This window comes from Perognathus longimembris, chromosome 1, assembly GCF_023159225.1.
Source record: "Perognathus longimembris pacificus isolate PPM17 chromosome 1, ASM2315922v1, whole genome shotgun sequence".
Taxonomy (NCBI): domain Eukaryota; kingdom Metazoa; phylum Chordata; class Mammalia; order Rodentia; family Heteromyidae; genus Perognathus; species Perognathus longimembris.
Genome location: NC_063161.1, coordinates 74,696,004 through 74,712,469, shown reverse-complemented (window position 1 = coordinate 74,712,469; position 16,466 = coordinate 74,696,004). Strand labels below are relative to the sequence as shown.

Genomic DNA, 16,466 nt, shown 5'->3' with positions numbered 1-16,466 from the left:
TTCTCTCCAAATATGTAGACAAGAGGCTTAGTGAATTATAAAAGATCACGAAGAGACGTGAAAATTGATGCAAACTCAAAAACACACGCGCACGACACTTTTTTTTTTTCTTTGCCACCCCGGTGATACTCAATGGCGCCCCAAGGCTGACCTGCTCCTCCTCTGAGCAGACTTTATCTTCACCCCAAGAAATGTGGATCTGAAATTCCTCATTACCTGCAGTGTGTGTGGGGGGGGGGGAGGGTCACACCCACCCCTGAGGAAGCTTGGGGCTCCTCTCCAAGTGGCATGGGTATGGCATCCTGGGGAGCCATGGGGCCCTGGGAGGAGTGGGTCGAGGGACGGGCACACCCTCCTGTCCCGGCCGGCCACCCCCATCCCGGGGTCTCCTCCTGGGGCGCACCTCCCCAAGGCTCCACGGATCCAGACACAAAAGTTACAGCCTGGAGGGGCCGATGAGGAAAAGCGGTGCTTCTCCGCCAGGAAAGGAAAAGAAAGAAAGCGAGGAAGAGTTGTTTGCAGCAAGCGCTATGACCTTAAGCATGTGGTAGATGAGTCTGAAAGGCTCGGTGGAGTCGGGGGGCTCCAGGGAGCCCCGACATTCATTGCATAGTTGAAGGGTTTAGCTGAAGGGTCTCGCTCAGATATTCGGTCGGCAAATAGCACATTTTAAGTATTCATGTATAATGTTAATCTTTTCTTTTTAAACCTATTTACATTTTATACAAAGTAAAGCTTTCTTCTAACCCTTTTGCATATATGAACCGTATGTACAGGCCTCCTTCCCGGAGGGGCGGCCGGCCTCCTCCTCCACCCGGCCTCGGGGGTCTGGTCAGCGCGGCTGCTGTCCACGGGCGGGGCGCGAGGGCGCAGGCGGCAGGTCCGGGGGCCGCGGCGGGTGATGCGCACAAGCTCTCGGGGTCCGCATGGTCCGCGGGGCGCAGGGGGTTCGCCCCGTCCGCGCAGCCCCCACGATCATTGGCGCCGGGTCCCTCACCGGGCCTCGATGTCCTTGAGCGCGTGTGAGGGCGGCCGGTCCCGGGCGTCGGGCGCGGGGGGCAGCGGCGTAGTCCTGCGTGGGGAGCCGGGGCGTGCGCCGAGCGCGGACACGGACACGAGCGGCGGCGGCGCGCTGAGGGCGGCGGCGGGCGGCGTCTTGGGCAGCAGCGCGGCCTGGGGCGCGGCCGCGGGGCTCAGGCGCGGGTAGTGCAGGCCGGGCAGGCCGGGCGCCAGCAGCCCCGGCGGCGCCAGGTGCGCGTCCAGGGCGCCGGGCGGCAGCGCGCCCGGGGGCAGCGCGTGCAGCCGCGGCGGCTCGAAGTCGTCGCGCAGCAGGTGCAGGCGCTCGCGCTCGTCGGCCGGGCGCGCGTCGGGCTCGCGGCGGGGGTCGTGGTGGTGGTGGTGGTGGCCGTAGTCGTGAGGCTCGCGGTCCCGGAAGCGCTCGGCCTCGTAGAGCCGCGGCGGGAGCCGGGGCAGCAGGAAGTCGCGGCCCAGGTCGCGGCGCGGCAGCTCCAGCTCGCGGTAGGGGTCGCGCAGCGGGTCCCGCAGGTCCCAGTGGAAGGCCGGGTACGGGAAGCGCTCGGCGCCGGGCAGCGGGCTGAGCCCCACGAAGGGCGTCACCATGCGGGTCCGGTCCAGGCCGCCCAGGTGCGCGCCGGGTGCGGGGGCGGGCGCGCCTGGCGCTGCGGGCCCGGCGGGGTTCTCGGCGGGCCGCGGCGGCGGCGGCGCGGGCTCTGGCGGCTCCGGGTCCTCGCGCCGCTCCTCCTTCACCCGCACCTCGGGGCCCCGACGGGCTTCGGGGCCGCCCTCGCCCCGTCGCGTTGCCTCGGCTTCGCGGCCCGCGCTGCTGCCTGGCCGGGCGTCGGGGCGCGTGAAGGGCGACGGCGGCCTCTTATCCTCGCCCGGGTCGCGCTCGGGCGCCGGTGCCTCCTTCGCCTTTAGCTCGCTGGGCTCCCGGCGCGGGTCTGCGGGCTCCCGGGCCCGGTCCTTGTCGCGGGCCTCGGGGGTCGCATGGGCCCTGGCGTGGCCCGGGACACCCGGCGGGGCGGGCGCGGGTGAGCGGTGTCCGGGCGGCCTCTTCTCGGCGCCGTCCCTGCAGGCAGAGGCACGGGGTGAGCGCGACGCCGAGCGATGGGGTGACGCACGGGGGGCGCAGCGTGGGGAGGGGAGGAGGAGAGGGCCAGAGCGGGGCGGGGTGTGTGAGAAGAAAACGGGGGTCGCAGTCGCAGAGGGCGCTGAAGGGGGGAGGCAGGGCCTGCAGGAGGGCCGGAGGGGCACGGAGGCCAGAGCCAGGTGGAGTGAAAAGGTAGGGGGGGTGGAAGGACAGCAAGGGCACCACAGGTGGGCCCTGGAGAGGGTTACGGTGGCGTGGGGGGCGCCAGTGCCCCAGGCCAAGGTAGAGGAGGGTGGAGAGGGAGTGCAGGCCCCACTAGTGGTTAGACAAATGTTTCTAAGAGCTCAAAGCCAATCCCAGGGGCAGGGAGGGGGTGGAGAGGGGTCCCCAGGGTCCAAAGGTCCAGGGCTGACTCAGGACGGAGGGCCTGGTTCCGATAGAGATCTGACACGCCCCTCTCCCCCCATCCCTCCAGATAGGACAAGGCAGGACAGGACATCTAAGGAGGGGCCAGGAAGCTGCTAGAAGGCTGTAGACTGGACAGAAAGAAAGTGCACAACTGGGCCAGGCAGAGAGACAAGAGGGAGACCAGACAAAGAACCAAGCAAGTCTCAGGAGGCACTCAGGGAGGGCCAGGCCCAACATGGGAAGAGGAAGCAATGAGATCAGAGACCACAGGGCAGCAAGGGGCCCCACACAGAGCTTCCCCTATGCATGGGTAAGAAGCGCTTCAGTTCTATATCCCAGCTCCCATCCAACATGCTGCTTTAGCTCCATTAGGAAACCCGCTGGGTGTGTGGCTGGGCACTGTGGAGCTGCTGTGGGCAGTCAGCCCCTCACTGCCCAACACAGCTCAGAGCTGCCGTGGACAGCCCCTTGCTGGCCAACGCTGGCCAACCCGTGTGTGTAACACTGCCTTGCAGGGAAATCTGCCTTGCCCTTTTGTAAGAAGGCAAGCAAGGCCAGGCACCAGCAGTTCACTCCTGTCATCCTAGCCACTTAGGAGGCCAAGATTGGAGGATTGCAGTTGGTAGCCAGCCTGGGCAAGGAAGTCTGTTGACTCTTTATCTCCAACAAACCACCCAAAAGAAGCCAGAAGTGGTGCTGTGGCTCAAGGGGTAGAGCACCAGCCAAGTGAAAAGCTCAGGGTTCCAAGTCTGAGCTCCAAGACCAGCAAAAAAAGCAAAGGATGGACAGACAGAAGGAAGGACAGACAGATGGGAGGAAGGGTGCACGGATAGAGGGTTTCTCACGGCGGCTCAGGGCATTCCTCGGATATTACCAGGGGTAGGGATTAGTCGTAAGGTTAAGGAAAGAAATTATTCACCAGCATTCCCCCCACCCCCACCTCCAGCTGGTTGACGTTCCTCCTCTAGGTCAGCAAAAATTTCACTCTTCACCTGTGAGCCCCAGAATTCAAGTTTCAACAAAACTGGAGAAAAAAGGATGAGGAGCGTGTGGCGGGAATGGCAAGCATGACTTTGTAAAAGCAAACAACAACAAACCAAAAAGAAAAGGGAGAAAGCGGGGGAGGGGCGAGCAGAGCCCAGGAATGGTTGGATGGACTCTGGAGGGATCTGAACGCAAACGTGATTCATGCCATGTGTGTTCGGCCTACTCCGGCTGGCCGTCTCTAGGAAGGGCTCCTGGCCACTAGCCTGGGGGCCTGGTGTCCTGAGGGTGCCTGCAGCTGGGAGGCTGCGGTCCTGACTCAGTGTGTGGCCCGACACCTAGGGCGCTGTGCACAGAGTGTGGACTCCAGGGCCCATTGGGAAAGGGGCTGGGGTGACAGCGGGCGCCTGAAGCCCGGAGGCTGGGACTGAGGGGGGGTAGGTGGGTGGTGGGCCCTGCTGGTGCTTCCGGCTGGCTCTCGGCGGGGCCGGGCTCCCCCACGGGGCTTGAGGACGGTGTCTTTCCATACCTTTCTTTGTCATCCTTACTAAGAGATGAGTCTCGTTTATCTATGTCTCTATCTCTGTCATGGGCTGCAGCAGACGCGCTGCGCTCCGGCTCCCCCGGCTTCAGCCAGGGTGGAGGGGTCGGGAACGACGCGGGCGTCCGGTGCAGCCGGTTCCAGGGCTCATGAGGGCTAAAGCTCGGCACACTGGGGCCATCCTTGTGGCCGAACACTGAGTTGGGAGCTGAAATGGTCAAGTGGAGAACAAAAATGGAAGAGAAATTATAGGCTCTGCTGTCATGAGGTACTTACCAAAACACTGTAAACAGCACCCAGACTTAAAATGAATACATATTACTGGGAGCTGGAAAAGGAAACATTGACAGATGCATTAGAGGAACTCGCAGCCCAGCTAGCGCACAGCTTTCTCTTCAACCCCAGAGGGACGTGGGGGGCGTGGCCGGCCACAGGCTGCAGAGGCATGCACGATTTCCAGCTGTGCGTGGGGCAGTGAGCCTGGCCCTCACTCCCTGTGATCTGGGGGCACATAGCCATGTTGAAGGTCTTCCGAGAACCCCCCACTTCCAAACTGGGAATGGAGCATGCAAACCCCCTTGAAGTTTCCAGCGACCATGATATGGGGAAAGGAGCAAGGTGCGCACCTCCCTCTCGCTCGGAGGAGCGGCTGTGGCTCCTCACACCACAGGCCCACCCCACCCCGCCCCACAAAGGCCGGTGGGGGTTCTAGTGCGTTATTTTGTAGGTGCCACTACTGGGCTTGAGTTCAGGGCCCTGTATTCTGCCTTGGCGTCTTTACTCAAGGCTGGTGCTATACCCATTGAGCCACAGCTCCACTTCCAGCTTGTTGCTGGTTCACTAGAGATCAGAGTCTCACAGATTTTCCTTGCCCGGGATTGGCTTTGAACCGCGATCCTCAGATCTCAGCCTTCTGAGTAGCCTGTGTGAGGTGGAATTTGCACACTGTGTTTTCACTTCTCTTTGGGGCAGCAGAGCAGGAACAGGATGAAGGTGTGAACTTGGGTGAATTTCCTCAGCCACACAGTAACCTGCCAGCTCCCCTGGAGCCAGGCATGGGGAGGCAGGGTGAAGGGAGGGCAGTACTCACTGACGGAGGGGTTCCCCAGTCCCCCGAAGGCATTGCCTCCCACAGCTGCCAGGCCGGTGAACGTGGATGGCCGGTTGAAGGGCTCTGCACGGGGCAGGGAGGGAGTGTCATGGCCCTGTGTGTGGGTCCAGACCCTACCTCCCCGCCCCCCCCCCCCCAAGGCCGAGGCCTGAAGTTGGCCTCAGTCTGTGACTTGTGAGGCACATCCCAGCCCCCCTCTGCTCTGGTCTGTTTGCAGCTAGGGTCTGTTGGTGCTTTTGCCTGGCAAGTCGCCCAGATTACAGGTGTGTGCTGCCCTCCTTGGCCTCAGACCACTTGGCAAAGCCAGTCTCTCTACTGCAAACCCTGTTGTGCGTCCACTGCTTGTCTGCCCGCATGACCGCCAAACCTGTTCCCGGTGGCTGTCCCCCCCACCCCAGCACCAAGCTCCCCGAGACTTGGGGCAGTAAAATGGGAAGCAGGCAAAGAAAAGGTGCTGTCTGCTAACAACACTGTCTCTCTTCCTTACTATCTCTGTGCGGTGGGCCAGAGCCCGGTATCTACCCCTGGCGGTGGACAGGGAGATACAGCCCTAAATTCAGTTTCCTGAGACCCCTGACAAGTCTCCACCACGGTGAGATGGAGCAACGTCAGTATTAAGAGGCGCTGTGACCAGCAAGTACTGCACTACAGGGGGTGATGTGCTGGTGGGAATGCACGTGGGGTATGTGGGACTTTCCCCCATGGGTTGGGAGTGCAGCAGGGACACACCTCAGTCAGCACCCAGCAGCTGGGGTTAAGCACCTTGCAATAGGGGAGCACCCTGACCAGTATCCAGCACTGCAGGGACACTGTGGCTAGCACCCAGCAGATCCCGCCATCCCACCACCAAGGGCCAGCTCACCCAGATGAGCAGCAGGGTTGAGGAAGTTGCTGTGATGGGGAGGCGGCCCGAACGGGGTTCCGGCCGGATGTGCAGCACCTGTGGATCCAACACAAGGAAATCAGATCATGCAAGGCCTGCCCTGCACAGGCAAACACATCACTGGCTTCAGGGAGATACATGGAAAGGGATGAGTACCACATGGGTACCCCTGGCATGCTCATGCACAGAGGCCTGTCCCCCTCCTAGCAGGGCTGGGTCGCACCAGGAACAAGGCAGGAGGATTTGAAGGCACATCAGGAAAACCAGGCTACCATGCTACCCACAACTGAACAACTTCTTATGACTTCAAGCTCTTCTCAATGTAAGAACAGCAACATTCCATCGCAGAGATGTCAGGGGACAAATTTTCAGTTTGCAAATCTGTGTCCCCTCAGCGCTGGCTCCAAACCCTCGGTCCTGAGCTGTCCATGGCTGTAATGCCCAGGGCCTTTGGATGTGGCGTTCCCGTCTTCTGGAGGCATACTGTTGGCACCCATGTGAGGCACCTTTGCAAATTTAAAACCTGCTGCTGGGACTCACCCCAGAGTATGGGAAGGAAAGTACTGGAGGCCCTTCAATGTCCAGTGCAGGAAAGGCCAGTCCGTTCCTCCACTTCCGTTAAGTCTCTGCTCTGCCTTCCTTCCGTTTTCCCTTTAGATAACTTCACGTGTCTACTATGAACTTCTCTGCCAGGGGTGGATTTAAACTGTGATCTCCCTAAACTCAGCATCCCAAGTAGCTGGGATTACAGGCGCGAGCCACTGGTCACTAGCAAAGGACAATATTTCTAACAGCTCAGGATAGCCAATGTGTCCCAGAGCTCCGCAGGCAGGAGCTGAAGGAGGTGCTTTGCTTTATTTCAGGATTTCATCCCCAAAGAAAGACTAAAAGCAGCTGAATGTGACAAGTATGTATGAGTTACAAATACCAGCTCAAAGTTTCACCAACTATCTGTTCTGGATAAAGTCCAGTCATGTTAAGGCACGAGGATGACATCCGGGAATGGAAGGACAAATGAGGCCAGGACCCACAGGTTTACAGAGAACACTCTGGGCCCCGTGTGCCGTGTCAAGCTCCCACCTTTGTCTGAGAATGGGGATGGGGGCAGGAGCTGGTGACACATAATGCCACTCCTCAGTCCTGGCCATGGCCTGCTGGGGTCTTGTGGGCCTCTATCAGGCAGGGAAGCCACAGAGCAAGCACCAGAGGGCATGGGCCACACTCATGGAGATGGCCGTGGGGTCTCCATGCAGCCCTGGAAGGGGCCGACCACACCAAGGAGGCCACCCCCACCCCCACAGCCACACCAGTACCCACTCCATGCCCACACAACCACACCCATCCCAGCTCAGACCCACTCAGCAGCCACACCCCCTGTAGCGATGCCCACCCCACACTCCAGCATAGGCCCCCTCGACAGCCACACCCAACACCCCCAACTCCATCAAGGCCTTCACTGTAACTGGCTACATAAAACTTTAGCCACCTTCCCTCCAGGTACTACAAGCTGATCAGAGCTTCAGTGAAGGGCAGAGCTGCCCCCAGCTAGGCTCAGAGTTCCAGAATTACTGAAGAAGCAGCAGCCAATTCACCAGTGAATTGTGAAAGTCAGGGAGGAAATTCTTGATTTCTCTCCAAATATGGCTCTTAGCTTCAGCCAGCTTCAGTGTTAGGAGCCATGGCAACCCAGGTAGAACTGACAGGGAGCTGGGCCCTGGAGGGTGGAGAGAATGAGGATTTCTTGCCTTCTGGGTGCATGGGACCACCAATGGTGACTGATGGGTGAATCTGGAAGGTAGCCAGCCGTCAAGGGGGTGGGGAGGGAGGGAGACGTGGTCTGAGCAGTGCCCTGCTCCCCCTGGGGACGAAGGGTCGTGGAGAGGACAAGAACTTACTGTAGAAATGAACTCTATGTGAATTAGGGACTCAGGTAGTCAAACAGGTGCTATCTTTAGTGATTTACCGAGCAGAGCTCTGGGCCACGGACAATGCCCTCAGTCTTAGAAGAGTCTGGATGACAGGGATGCCATGCTAAGAGGCCCTGCTCCGAAGGGTGTGTGTATGGGGGGCCGCAGGAACCTGGAGAAGACAGGACTGTCCTCTGTAGGTCCCCCTTCCAGGCCTTTCTCCCTTCCCTAGTGAACCGTTCCTCAGAACGGAGATGGAGGCGCGGGGGGACAGGCTGTTCTTAGAGATGAAACAGAGCAGAGATGGGATGGACTGGCCCTGAGACTCCAGCAGGACAGGGCAGCCCGAACTCCTCCATCGCTACAACCAGCCAGCCAGAAGCTCACAGCCCTTTCCTCATCACAGGCCCTGCCTGCCTGTATTTATCCCCACAGTGGGATTCATCACTCATCATAGCTGTTGTGTGCAAAGTTACCCAGTGTTCCTGGCAAATTTTCTGATTTTTTTTTTTTTTGCTAGTCCTGGGCCTTGAACACAGGGCCTGAGCACTGTCTCTGGCTTTTTTTGCTCAAGGCTAGCACTTTGCCACTTAAGCCACAGCGCCACTTCTAGCTGTTTTCTATATATGTGGTGCTGGGGAATCGAACCCAGGGCCTTCATGTATACGAAGCAAGCACTCTTGCCACTAGGCCATATTCCCAGGCCTAAATTTTCTGATCTCTTATAATATCCTCTGACAGGCTTAGGAGCTCTGTCAGGTTAACAGAGCAGCCAATAATAAAGCCAAGCAGTGCGTGTCCCCACAAGGGGAAGGCCCCCTCTTCCTTCTGCAGCCTGAGAAGGCACCGGCGCCCTCCGCATGCTGGCTCTGCATGGGGGTGGGGGGGGAAACGGCTTTCCTTCTGGAGGTGGCTGGGCAGCAGGGGGCACAGGGCCCACACACAGTGTGCTTTGTGCCGCCCACGGCCACTTGGGACTCACCAGCAGCAGAGAATAAAGTGGAAGGCCGCGCCAGGTCATGGGGATGGTGGATAGCTCCAAAGAGGCTGGGGCCAGGAGGGCGGCTCAGGAACTCAGGCTTCAGGCCGAAGTCCAGCTTGTGTGGGTCCGACTGCATCTGTTTCTAGAGCGAGAACAGGAGACGCAGGGCAGGTAAGCAAGATGTGGAGGAATGTCTACAGTGGCCGGCAGAGGCGGCTCTGAAGATGTGAGGATGCATGGGGGGGGGGGGCATGACCCCAAGTTAGGCGCAAGTTTAGACAGTGAGAGAGCAGAGCACTTAACTCTCAAACCCACGCCTGTGACTGTGGTACCCGTGTCTCTCGTGGGTGGGGAAGTCAGGGGCCCAGCTAGTGCTGTAATTTGAGTGTGAATATCGTCTGAGGAATGCAACCACATCTTCTGTATCTCAAGTGGCACTGCTCTCACATCCACTGGTTATTCTGCCGGAAAGTCCTATTTTACAAGTCTTACAGTGCGAATGTTTGGCAACACTGCCTGTCATCCTACCTCCTCAGGAGGCTGAGATCTGAGGATCACAGTTCAAAGCCAGCCCAGGGAAGGAAAACCCATGAGGCTTCTTATCTTCGATTAACCCAAAAGCCTGAAGTCAAGCTATGGCTCAAGTGCCAGCCTTGAACAAAAAAAGCTCAGGAACAGCACCCAGGCCCTCAGTTCAAGCCCCGGGACTGCTATGTACACACGTATGTACACGCACGTATGCACATGCACGTATCACACATACACACAAATGGTAAGTGCTTAAAAGCTCATTTTATCAAGAGATTCTGTAGGATAATCTGCTGTGTAAATTAATTGCATAATGACTTCAGGAGCGCACACAACACATTAGTCACTGAGCGGGAGGAAGTATTTGTAAGCCTCCAAACTAATTTTCAAAGCTCACTGTTTTATGCCAAGAAAAGTAAACAAATGAGAATGCAGGAGGGAGACTAGTTTAACAGACAGGGTTCTTTTCTCTTCCTATCACCCTTCATTACCTGAAGAAGAGAAAAATCAGCTGGGACCAGAGGACCATCAACACCCTCTTCACCCAGTGCTAGCTCACCCCATTGACTCCCGTCTATCCCAAGCTAATCGTTTAGTCGCTCCCCTGTGACCCAGCTCCCTCCTCCCCCTGCACGCTGCACCTCCACTGCCTCCTCTTGATGCAGGTTCCTACGTCCATAGTCCATAGCCACCAGAACCGAGGGATCTCATGTGGCCATTCCTGCCCCAGCCTGTGTGTGGGGCAGAGACAGGCAGGCCCTCCTGCTGTAGGTCAACCCCCCTGCATGAGTTTATCTGTGTCCCCTGAGCCTGGTACAGGAAGCAGCCCAGGACATCAGGGGTTCAGCCTGCCATCCCAGCCACTCAGGAGGCTGAGATCTGAGGATCGTGGTTCAAAGCCAGCGTTGGCAGAAAACTCTGTGAGACTCAACTCCAAGGAACCAGCAAAAAGTTAGAAGTGGAGCTAGCCTTGGTCAGAAAAAGCTAAGAGAAAGTGCCCAGGCCTTGAGTTCAAGTCCTAGTACTGGTTAAAAAAAAAGTAAATTAACATCCAAGGCAAAGGAGGTGATGTAACTTCTGCTCAACTCTACAGGGACTACTACAACAAAAACCTCACCACAAAGTAACAGCCAGCCCCACCACACTTTTAATTCACTATAAATCTATTAAAAAAATCTTGTGAGTGCCTCCTTTAATTTGTTTGCCAAATGAGTGTTAATACTGCAAAGTGCGTAGCACAGCTCCATTAAACACAACTTAGGCCCACCGGAGCAAAGCGGAGCTTAGGGATTCCTGTGCTCCGAGGAGGCTGGGCATTCCCAGCTCAAGGTCTCACTAACCGGACTGGGATAATGCAAGTGGAAGTCACCAGCCCCTTTTTAGGAAAGGAACTTGCTGGAGTGGCACCAAGGCATCCTCTGTGGCTTTGGAACCCAGGGGAGATGACGTCCTGTCCCGCCCACTGTTTCATGAGAACCTACAGAGAACTGAGCTCATCAGCACCATGAGCCCGGCGCTTCCCGCTGGTCCTGTCTCCCAGCTGAGCTGAAGCATGAGGTTCCCAATTAAATGCTGCCTAACGACACAGAGAAGTGAGCAAAGCTCACTGGAGGGGTGTGAGGAGGAAGAACAGGTGTCTGGGAGCCAACATACAACATCATAGCCATCTCATCTGTGTCTCTCTTGCTCTGTCTGAAATCACCCTACTGTCAAAGGAGTACTGCTCCTCTTGCTTGTGGATTATTTCCCCTGGTAGTGGTTGCTCTACCACTTGAGCCATGCCCCTCGCCCCCCACAAGCTTTTCCTGGTTACCTGGAAATGGAGTCCCACAGACTTCCCTGACTGGCCTCAAATATCAGCCTCTTAAGTAGCTAGGATTATAGGCGTGAGCCACTGGGTTCACCATAGCCCATTGGCAGATGTGAATACCAGCCATCTAATGGAAGTTGCTACAATTTGAACACAATTTCTAGAAGGGTCACTGTTAATTACATGCCCTGCTAACGGATGCATAGAATTATCACTGTGGAGTATAAAATTCTCTCTTCAAGCCACCAGAAAAGAACATTGTTATTATTCCTGTTGCTTTTTGTGCAGGTTCTAGGGCTTTAAACTCAGAGCCTGGGTGCTGTCCCTTTGCTTTTGTGCTCAAGGCTAGCGTTCTACCACTTGAGCCACAGCCTCACTTCTGGCTTTTTTTCTGTGTAGTTTATTGGAGATAAAAGTCTCACAGACTTTCCTGCCCATGCTGGCTTCAAACTGCAATCCTCAGATCTCAGCCTCCTGAGTAGCTAGGATTATAGGCGTGAACCACTGGTGCCCAGCTACTTCCAGCTTTTCTGATGGTTAATTGTGGAGATAAGACTCTCATGGACTTTCCTGCCTGTGCTGGCTTTGAACCTCAATCATCAGATCTCAACCTCCTGAGTACTAGGAGTACAGGTGTGAGCAACCAGGCTAGTCATATTGTTATTGTTAAAAATTATTAGCAGGAGATCAAGCTGGTAATCCTAGCTACTCAGGAGGCTGACATCTAAGGATGACAGTTTGAAGCCAGCTTAGACAGAAAAGTCCATGACTCTTATCTCTAACTACTCAAAAACTGGAAGTGGAGCTGTAGTTCTAAATGGCAGAGCACTAACCTTGAACAAAAAAGCTGAGGGACAGTGCCCAGACCCTGAGCTCAAGGCTCACAACTGACAAACAAAACAAAGCAAAAACAAAAAACAAAAACAACAACAACAAAACTTAACAAAATTTCCCAGAAACACTGTGAGCTTCTCTCTGCTTAAGCGTCTTTTTTTCCATCATGAATAACTATAATTAGGTTTCCAATAGTTTTATTTTGGGGTTCATTCCATATTCTAGCCCTTTTGGTCTATAAGATGACAAAATCATTGCAAAGGAAAAAAACTCACACCAGGAAATCATCCATTTGCTTGAGTTTGTCGATTTCCTGGTGACCTTCCTGGGTAACAGGGAGATTTCTGAGTAGCTAGTCAAAAGTGGCCCGGTTCTTCCAGCCCTGGTGGCCAGGCTCACCCAGGTCCCGCCCCCAGCCCAGCTCTAACCTTCACTTTCTGTTGGTGGTGGTAGATCTGCCAGGCAATGTGGACGTGCATGGCGCACCACTTCCCCGGTTTCTGCAACGAGAAGGGAGGACGTGTGGTCAGGGGAACAACATGGTTGGGAACGCACTGCCCAAGAGCCTCCTGCTACACCTCCCCACCCCCACCCGCCCACCCAGGGGCCAGAGCCAGTTCTCCTCCTGGGTCAGGCCCCACCCTGCTGTGTGCCTGTGTGTGTGCATCTGTCTGTGTGTGTGTATCTGCTTGCCTGTCTGTCTCTTCCTGGGCCAGCTAGTAGGCTGGGCAGGGGGTGGCTTCTATTGGCAACTGATACCCTGTGAACCAGGCACTGAGGAGAGCTGATGTAGGACCATGGCCTGTGGGCTGGGCCTGGGCTCAGATGCCCAAGGTCACTGTCTGCTGACCCCTGTGCTAATAAAAAATTCAGGACATTTTATAACTGTAGCCCAAGATCACTAAGGCCCGCCCCCCCCCACCCCCCGACCTAGTTCCTCAGTTCCTGCCATGGGTGCTGTGTGCTTCTAAGAGAGAAGAGAAACATGGGGGGAGGGAACCCTTCCCACTCCTCCCTCCTTCCATGGCCCCATCTCTTCCAGGGACAGCTCTCTATCCATGTTGGTGGGGAACCTAGTGCATTTTCTTTGTCACTTACAGAACAGCGGCCTCCTGCCTAAGGCTCAGAAGGCACAGTCCTCACCACCTACACTGTCAATGGCAGGAGCCTCCGCTTTCTGCATTGATGGGAAGTGTCCCATCACCTCGGTCACCTCCATCTCCTACCCCAGCTCTGTACCACCAGTCCCAGGTCTATTTTTCAAAGAACAGCTCCGTGACAAAATAAAGAGATGCTAGACGGAGACTAACATCAGCCTATAGACTAAGCCTTTCCCCTCCGCACAACTAGTCAAACCTTTGACAGGGACCTGCTAAGAACAGAATGTGGCTAAGTTGTTGCTGGGCAGAGCAGTGCATTACTGTGACTCCAGCACTTACTTAGGAGACTGTGACCGGGGGATCGTGAATCTTAGGCTAGTCTGAGTCTGTCTCAGAAAGTCTGACTTGGCTGCATCTCATGTTACATTCAGAGAAAAGCCAATGAGCGGCCTGGCTTCTGAGAACAACCTGGGCCCTGTGCAGTTGTGAGATTCCCCGCCCCCCCCCCCCCCCCCAGCAGCTATTCTGTAGCCCTTTGTTCTAGCACCTCTGGCTGACTTCTCTGGGACATGCTTGTCTTTTGTAGCCCATGGGAGTCCAACAGAGGCTGCAAAGAGAGGTCTGTAACTGTTTCCTTACCCTCAGCATGGGCCTGAAAGGATCTGTCAGCTGTGAAGAGAAAATGACAACTCGGTTACACGCCTGTCACTCAAACAATTGCTCTAATTAACAAATTTGTAGTGCTTCATTAGGAGGGGAAATTAAAATGTTAGAATTTTACTTTTAAATGAAGCCCTTTTAGAGAATAATTAACTCATTTTCACACTATCAAAAGTGCCAAGGGTTTTCCCCTCCCTCCCCCCTGCCCAGGGACCTTACACTGACAAGGCCCAGTCCAGGCTTCATCAGGTGCCAGCACCCCTTAGTCATGCACCGGGAGGGCCCCATCTTCAGTGACCCTTCCCGGCTGTACCAGGTGAGGCCTCACTGAAGCCTGGACACAAGGGACCCTAGACTGCTGTTTCCCACACTGGAGCCAGGGTACAGTGTACGAGGTGTCTGGAGAGCGCCCTCCCCCTACCATGGACGCCTCTGCCCAATGCTGCTCACCCATTTCTGACTAGCCCCACACAGGGAAAAAGACAGTATCACAAAAGGTAATCATTCCCCCCTCCACATGTACTATGAACCCAGAGAACCATCAAAACTATTGTGTAACTTTGCTGTAAACGATTAGTAAAGAACATAGCAAAAATATTCTGGCTAGTTTGTTTGGCAGTAGAGTGTGAAGGCCCCCATGGCACATTAAAAACAGGAAGCACACAGGCAGCACAGTCCAGCCCCAGACAAGGGAGATGAGCCTGACTTCCAGACCCCCTGTAGGCCTGGCGCTGCGCCTGTCATCCTGGCTACTCAGGAGGCTGATATGTGAGGATTGCGGTTCAAAGCCAGGCTGGGCAGGAAAAGTATAAGAGACTTCTCTCCAATGAACCCCCAAAAAGCTGGACATAGAGATGTGGGCCAAGTGGTAGAACGCCAGCCTTCAGTGAAAAAGCCAAGAGACCAGGAGGCTATGAGTTCAAGCCCCAGGATCAGTATTTAAGAAGAAAAAGGCTTAGTTTTGTTCCACTGGGAATGTGCGGACTCCAGGAGTGGTGGACAGAGCAGACTGGTCAGCTTGCACCTAGTCGTGGGCTCATGTGACCTTGCTCTCTTCTGAGGGCACCTGACAGGGATCTGTGGGGTGAGGGCTGGGTGGGCCGGACCCCAGTGCCCCTGGTGTTACCGGGGACCACAGGCTGGACATACCCTTGGATCTTTCTGGAGTAGGGTGTGCGGGACAGTCCCAGGCCGGGCTGCCACGTCGATGGGGTTGGAGGTCTGCAAAGGAATAAGATCACAGCTCAGAAGCACAAAACATGGCCACACAAGTCGGGGCTGCCCCCTCCCCAGCACCCTGTTCCACAAGAGCAATAAGACCTCACTAGTCTGCACGGCCCTTTCCGACTGCACTTGGAGGGGAGCACCCCATTCTCTCCAGAGGTTTCCCCCTCTGTCCATGGCCTCTAGGGCAGAGAGGTAGTCCAGAACTTTGGCCGCATAAAGGGCAGGACTGAAAAGGACAGAGTGTACCCTGCCACCATTCTTCTCTCTGTGCCCGGAGCACAGGCCTGCATTGTTCTCCATTCTTTTCTTTTTGGCTCCAAAGAAATGTTTGTGTGCTATTGTCATTTACAAAATCAGGTGCTTCTCATCAGAAGGGCTGATAGTATTTTTATAGACATTAAGCTAACTCGAGATTTTAACAGGCAGACAGTAACCAGAAATTATACTCTGTAATGAGCCATTAGCAGTGGCAGGAACAGGACAAAAGAAACTAATTTAGGGTCCACCCTGATCTACCATTAAATGCTGCTTTTGTCTTCCAATTCAAAATATCGTTTTTAAATATCACCAGCAACATTAGCTCCTGTGCTGAATGAATGAAAAGCCTACTTTAGGCTGCTTGGAAAAGGAGTTAAAATGACACTAGTTATTTTATTTAATAAGTCACAATCTGCACAAATGTCTGCGTGCATGCACACACACAGAGTTAACTCTCGTGGAAGAAGAGCTCCTGTTTAGGCATGAAGCTTGTGAGGAAAAGGAGGGAAGAAAAAAAAAAAGGAAAGAAGGCAAGGAAGAAAAGCAATCAGCAGCTGTACAGCTAACAATTAAGCTGGAGTTGTTAGGAGCTGATTAGCATACATATGAAGAACTCTACTAATGAACTGCAATCTACATATTCAATCAGGAGGGACCCACGAAGGCTATTTCTAACACCAGGAGAGACACTTTTCTGCCCAGATGTAGTTTTCTGTGTGGCTGGCTAATTGTGACGAAGGGAAATGGTCTAATTTATTAAATAACCTACCAGGCTGGTTTGGGGAGCGTGAGAGACCTGTCCCTACCCAGCGGGGTGGGGCTGGGATGGGAGGGGTACCCCAAAAGTGGACTGAGATGGAGGAGGGACAAAATTGTGTTCTCCTGGGACGGGGCACCTGCCTTGGTGTTCAGGGAAGCCTGTGTCCTGTCTTAGGACCCAGGGTGGGGGCTGAAGTTCCCAGATGAGATTCTCCCTCCAGCCCCAGGGCTCTGTACCTCTCTCCCCGCTTCCTGCTCTGGAAATACCCAGGGTGTACTCCCTGCAACGCTCTGGCCCCAAATTGGCACAGCTGGTGGTACCCCAAATCAAACAGGAAAACACATTAGGTACCAAGTAAAACAG

General features: G+C 55.3%; 1 protein-coding gene across 3 annotated transcripts in view; it reads right to left on the bottom strand.

Moving 5' to 3' along the window:
• Positions 1 to 978: 978 nt before the first annotated feature.
• Auts2 (activator of transcription and developmental regulator AUTS2) overlaps positions 979 to 16,466 on the bottom strand; it is an 830,583-nt gene continuing 815,095 nt past the window's right edge. For all 3 annotated transcript variants that reach the window (XM_048369549.1, XM_048329288.1, XM_048329291.1), the window contains exons 12-19: positions 15,008 to 15,079; positions 13,838 to 13,867; positions 12,527 to 12,598; positions 8,927 to 9,068; positions 6,017 to 6,094; positions 5,134 to 5,217; positions 4,032 to 4,251; positions 979 to 2,089 (exon numbers count right to left, since the gene is read on the bottom strand). In XM_048369549.1, the coding sequence (XP_048225506.1) occupies positions 994 to 2,089; positions 4,032 to 4,251; positions 5,134 to 5,217; positions 6,017 to 6,094; positions 8,927 to 9,068; positions 12,527 to 12,598; positions 13,838 to 13,867; positions 15,008 to 15,079 (1,794 nt within the window). In that variant the 3' untranslated portion in view covers positions 979 to 993. The remainder of the gene's footprint in view (positions 2,090 to 4,031; positions 4,252 to 5,133; positions 5,218 to 6,016; positions 6,095 to 8,926; positions 9,069 to 12,526; positions 12,599 to 13,837; positions 13,868 to 15,007; positions 15,080 to 16,466) is intronic.